At 55.5% G+C, this 6,000-nt stretch overlaps 1 protein-coding gene across 1 annotated transcript; it reads right to left on the bottom strand.

Moving 5' to 3' along the window:
• Nucleotides 1-1,871: 1,871 nt before the first annotated feature.
• On the bottom strand, nt 1,872-3,074 carry LOC104481749 (interferon lambda-3-like). The gene is made up of 5 exons (XM_010123054.2): nt 2,913-3,074; nt 2,567-2,644; nt 2,267-2,410; nt 2,073-2,153; nt 1,872-1,967 (listed from the first exon to the last, which is right to left on the bottom strand). Exons 1-5 carry the CDS (start codon nt 3,072-3,074, stop codon nt 1,872-1,874), a joined length of 561 nt encoding a protein of 186 aa, XP_010121356.1.
• Between the last annotated feature and the right edge of the window lie 2,926 nt (nt 3,075-6,000).

Genomic DNA, 6,000 nt, shown 5'->3' with positions numbered 1-6,000 from the left:
AGTGCCGAGCATCCCTGAAAAGTGCTGCTGCTACCAGGTGAGAGCAGGTTTATTCCTTACATGTTACCAACCTGCGTTCTGGTCGGAGGGTTTGGCGCAGTTGTTTATGACCCAGGAGCGTATAACACCATCCATCGATAAAACTCAGCTGTTGGGGTTTTTTTTGTTTTGCCTGCAGAAATGTCACCTGCACCATGCTGGGCAACACTCCCTGCGAAGCTGCGGAGTTTTTGCCGCTCGGGACCAGTGCAAAGAAGGCTGAACTGAAGAACTCCCAAACTCCACTGCCTTTTCCGTAATCTGGTAGGTGTTTACTCTGCTTGTTTGATAGAAGCACAAAACCATGTGCATACATGAAATAAAGCCAGCCCTATCAAAATAAAACTCCACAGCAAAATGCAAACAAGATCTCAACACCTGCCCATCGATCACTAGCGGGGAGGCACAATCACCTCTGCCACGAGGTATTTTGTGCTCTTCAGCCACAGAGCTGCCTTCTCATGATGGCCTTTATGTTTCACCCTCTAACAGTTCAGTCTCTTCCACGACATCAGTATTTTCCCTGTGATGCTACAAATCACAAACAAGCAGCTGGCTCAGGGGAGCCAGCTGCCTTCACCCTTTTCCAACCATTTGGTCTACCTCGATGCTTTCCCGGTCATTTTCCAAGCAGAGCTTGGCACAGAAAGCTCCCCTCCACTGCAGGTTAAACGTGCATCCGTCTACCTTTTGGGTTTCTTTCTGGTAAATTTTGCCCTTGGGGCCAGAGATGGGAGTCTGCATGGGAGCTACAGTAGCTGCTGCCAAATGCTGGGACCATATGGAGACACAGCAAAACCAAGGCTTTCTGCCTGTGCTCCTGCTCTTTCTGTGTCTGAACTAAAACTAAAGCAAAGAGCACACCTCTCTCATTTTCCTTGGGGAAGCTGAAAAATTGCCATTAACATCCTTCTGCATTAACACACCAAGCACTCAGTGATGCTCAGGAAGGCCCTGACTCCCCAGCGTCACCCTCCCAGCACCCTTCCCCTGAGCCTGCAGGAAAAGCCAAAGCACTTCTTGCCCACCTGCAAGCATCCTCCAGGAGAAGCAGATGGGCTCATCCTGAGCTACAAAAAGCTGGCAGGGGCGTTAGGCTAATGGTGGCTAGCTGCAGCACTTGCAGCTGTATCGTTAGGCTTTCCTCTCCAGATCCATGTATCCACCTAACACAAGCATCCGTCCTGGAAGCGGGTGCCCAGCAGGGACAGCCCCGGCCGCAACAGCATCCATCTGTCCCCAAAGGCAAACCCCAGGGGGGCCGGTCAGGGTGCACCCCCAGACAACTGGAGATGAAGAGATGAACACCTGTGCCAAAGTTCTGCTAATTTTCAAGTGCTCAAAATTCACCTCAATGTCCTCCCTCATCCCCCACAATAACTTGCATTCCAAAGGGACGATACTGTAGCAAAGCGCAGTAAAAACATACTGTGGCTGCTTGTCCATTTATGGTGTCTATTTTATTTTTTATATTAAATAGCATATAAAAATAATTTATATAGGCAAATATACATAATAGACTCTGCAATAAATAGCAAGTACAAAAAAGATTTTCTTAAAAACATTGTTTTGAAAACCAGCAAAACAAAGATATCCAATAAATACATTCATCCCTGTTAAATAGCATCTTTCAGGAATGGCATTTCTTTACCTCTTCCTGAGCCATTTATAAATACACAATAAGTTAAAAGACAGTGAAAACAAAATTCCCTGAGCTCACATAAATAAGAAAAATGCTTAAATAGGAAATACAGTCCAGTGGTGCAGTAAGAATCATTTTTCCCGGTCCTCGGAGCATCCTTTGGGGCCGGTGAGGGCTGTGCCGACGGGGGCTAAGTGCACTGCTCCCGCAGGGCTGCGCACCGCAGGTCGTTCAGCATTTGGAAGAGGTGGAGGATGGCAGAGGCCTCCAGGCAGCCAGTGGTCTCCTGCGGTGGGGAGAAGGGGGGGTGTTATCACCAAGAGTGGGATGCAGCAGGCCCCATGCAGCTGTGTGGTCGCTAAAACCCCCAAACCCCCTCGCCCTGACTCACTGTTTTCTTGGCCATCTGCAGCTTTTGCAACCAGTGCCTCAGTTTCCCGGAGGGCTGATGTGAAGGAGCCTCCGTGGCCACCTGCAAGGAAAGCGGCCGTGTAAGGATCAACGATGCCCTGCAGCGTTGCAGCTTGCATTGGAGCCGCCGAGCTGGTACGGGGCTGGGAGTTTTGGGCAAGGGAGAGTACTCACGCAGCCCCGCAGGTCCTCCCGGGCTTGGGTGAGGAAGGTCAGGGGCTGCTGGCGCGTCTTGGAGAACGCGGGGTCAGCGGGGAGCATCAGCATGGCAGTGGCGAGGTCCAGCTCGGCTTCCACCAGCATCACTCGGTCGGGTACCTGCGGGCGAGAGCATCCCGGTCAGGAACCCAAAGCTGCAGGACGGGGGTCTCGAAGCTCTGCCCCAGGGGTGTGGATGGAGGTGGGACCAGCTGATGGGAGGTCCCAGGTGGAGGGGGAGCGTACCCCCGTTTTACGGCATCGCCTCACTCTTACCGACAGCTCCGCTATGTTCCATTTCCGATGGAAGAGCCTGGTGTTGCATTTGCGATCTGACAGCAGCATGATGTCCTCCTGCAGGCATAAACCAAAAAAGAGATTGAAAAACTGTCATCTTGGCTTTTGGTGATAGTGTGCAACCCCAGGCAGCCTTGAGGGGTTTGAAACTGGGACAAAATTTGGCCCAGCATCCTTCTTATCCCCAAACTCCCTTGGAAAACATCCTCCTTGTTCCCAAACTGTCCTGGAAAGCATCCACCTTGTCACTCAGGTTCTCGAATCCGGCATCCCCTCTGCCTCGCCCCCCACCAGCCTGCAGCCCCCCATTGCCAGCAGTACTCACAAACTGCTCCTTCATCTTCTGCACAGCCTTCAGCTCGTGGGGCACCAGGAACTGGTACTTGGACAGGCTGCAGCTCTTCTTCAGGGCGTCGTGGGGGAAGGCGGCCCCGAGGCTGGCCCCCAGCGCCAGCGCAAGCAGCAGCGTGAAACCAAGATGCAGCATTTTGCGGATGAGATCCCGACAGCGAACCGGTTACGGGACGAAGTGGCTGCGGTGCAAGAATCTGGAGATGTACCGGAGTGCTCCGGGCTGAATCCGCTAAATCCTTGATGCAGAGGTGCCTGACGGTGTAATCGTGGGTGGCTTGCTTGGCTGCAGGGCTGGTGGCTGATCCAGGGGAGCTGCTTTGCCTCTCTTGCCGTGGCTGCCTCGCTGCCCCCTCTCCCCGGCTTTTTATGCCGCCTGCCCGGCATGATTACGCTTTCAGGTTGGCAGGAAAATCCGTGGCCTGGTGGCTTTGAAAACAGGAAAGTGAAAGCTGCGGCGGAGGGAATCCCGCAGCCGCAGGTGCGGCAGGTGTGAGTGGCACCCGCCTCCCGCTGTCTGCCGTGTCACCTGCCTCAGTGGGGCCAGTGCACCCAGCACCCCGGGGATGCTCGGGCTGCCTTCGGCAAGCGACCCTCCAAGGGAGCAGGACTGGGGAATGCTGCTGCCACGTCGAACGGCGCAGAGGTGCTGGCAAGTTTGGGGAAGCCTGGGCACGACCCTTCCCAGCAGCGTGCAGAAAGTGACGGGAGACCCCTGGGGCATGCAGCCCCACAGGTAGAGCGGCGCTTGGGGTGGCCGGGAGGGTTTCAGTGTCTCCTGAGCAGCGACAGTTCGTGCCTCAGTTTCCCTGCAGAAAGCGCAAGGCAACAGCCATGGCAGGGAGGGGGTGAAAGCAGCAGCCAGGAGCAGGCAGTGCTCAACGCAGGCTGCAGGCATGAGCTTCATGTGCTCATTATCCTGAGGGAGCAGGTTTGCTACAAAAGCAGAAAAAAAAGGTGAAAGCAGAGGCACATCCACCTAGTGTTTTCCAGGTGGGATGCAGGGTTGTGCCGGGAGGCTGCCGGAGATGATCGGGGCTGCCACTCCCACCAGCCGCTGGAGCTGGCTGGGGTTTCCTCCCCATTTAGCACAGAAAGGCAAATATCAGCACAGGATTGACATCTCTCCGCTGGCAGCTGGAACAGCGTCCCTATTCAGCAAAACCCGTCCTTCCCGCGAGGTAACTTCCTGCGACGTGAAGCCGTTATCGCTGTGCTTTTATTTGCATGCATTCATCAATTGTTAAATGTAGAAAATTAGCGCACTACCTGTGTCCTCTCAGTAGGCACCACCAAGAGCCCCTGGAGCCTCCTCTTCCTCAGGCTGCACAGCCCCAGCTCTCTCAGCCTGTCCTCATAGGAGAGGTGCTCCAGACCCTTCATCATCTTTGTGTTGGACTCTCTCCAGTATGTCCATGTCTCTCTTGCGCTGGGGAGCCCAGAACCAGACCCAGCACTGCAGGGGTGGCCTGGCCAGTGTTGAGTAGAGGGGAAGGATAACCTCCTTCGACCTGCTGGAAACACTTCTCCTCATGCAGCCCCAGACACCATTCACCCTCTCTGCTGCAAGGGCAGGTTTCTGGCTCATGTTCAACTTGGTGTCCATCAGGACCCCCAGGGCCTCTTCTGCCAAGCTGCTTTCCAGCTGGACAGTCCCCAGCACAACCTGGTGCCTGGGGTTGTTCCTCCCCAGGTGTAGGAATTTGGACTTCTCCTTGTTGAACCCCATGAGGTTCCCGTCAGCCCATTTCTCCAGACTGTTGAGGGACTCTGGACGGCAGCACGACCCTCTGGAGCATCACCCACTCCTCCCAGTCTGGTGTCATCTGTGAACCTGGTACACTGCAGGTATGGTCTGCCTTATCATCCAGACCATTGTTGGAGAGGGTTCCTAGCACCCAGATGGTGATGTTCAGCACAGAGACGGTGATGTCCCACACCTGCTCTGCTGGAGTGGCCCCATGTGCAGCCTGCGCTCCCAGAGCGGGGCTGGAAGATCTTCTGGGCACACACAGACCCATCATGAACCACTGCCCCATGCCATGGGTTCCCACCAAGGACAGCACTGGGGACACTCTCAGGTCACCCATCAGGTCCCTGAGCAACATCACGTCCTGCAGGACCCATCTTCTTTGGCTCCTTTTCTCCATCTCTGTGGCTTTTGTCTCCCGGATGTCATTTCTGGTTGGAAAAGTAAAGCGAAACCTCATCTCCTCATGCAGGCAAAAGGAGATCCAGAGGCACCAAAGGAAAAGTGAAAGCCAAAACAGGGAAGCTGGGGCTGCGAGTGCAGCCCTGAAGATCTCCCAGGCGTTTTGCTCAGATGGTTGCCCACCACGTGCTGCCAGCCGTAGCCGAGCCCGTGGGTGCCTGGCTGAGCAGCAGCAAAGGCTTTTCCCTGATAGGACGTGGTCTTGCCATCCTGGGTATCGGCACGCCACAAGCATCTCACGCGGTGATGCCACGCTCCACCAAAGCCTGGTCCCCAGCCCGACCAGCGAAGCCTGGCAGCGTTCAGCACAACTCTTCCAAACCACGCTAGTGCTGGCTTCTGCCACGACAGCGGAGGGTCCTCCAAAGCCAGGACGGCTTGGGGATGCCGTGCCCGGCGGGGTCTGCAGGGTGCTGGGGATCCCTGGCAGTCATTGACCCAGCCCCACTGAGTCCCAGCCCTGACTGCAAATGGCGCCGTGTCGGGAGATGACGGCAATGGAGCCCCCTCCTCAGATTCACGCGACCCAGCGAGCTGGAATGACTCAAACTTGCTTGGAGCAAGAAATCCCGGATGTGCAGGAGGTCCTGAGTGCAAGAAGGAAAGCGAAAATGGGCAGGGCGGTGCGCAGGGTTGGCACCAGTGCCAGGTGAGGCAATTTTCCTGTGACTCATTGGCTGCCGTGTGGTACGCGCGTGGAAAAGTCTTGGCCACAAGCCATGCCGCTGGAGCAGGGCAGGAAGGACGAGCCTGGATCGCTCCTTCCCAACCCTTTTGGAGCCGGTTGGCTCGTCTGGGAGGAACTGGCTCTGCTAAAGTAGCTGGTCTTGGAAAAGAAGATAGAAAGAAC

This window comes from Chlamydotis macqueenii, chromosome 6 (assembly GCF_036417535.1).
Source record: "Chlamydotis macqueenii isolate bChlMac1 chromosome 6, bChlMac1.mat, whole genome shotgun sequence".
Taxonomy (NCBI): Eukaryota; Metazoa; Chordata; class Aves; order Otidiformes; family Otididae; genus Chlamydotis; species Chlamydotis macqueenii.
Note: the sequence above shows the minus strand (reverse complement) of the source record. Positions and strands in the feature narration are given on the sequence as shown.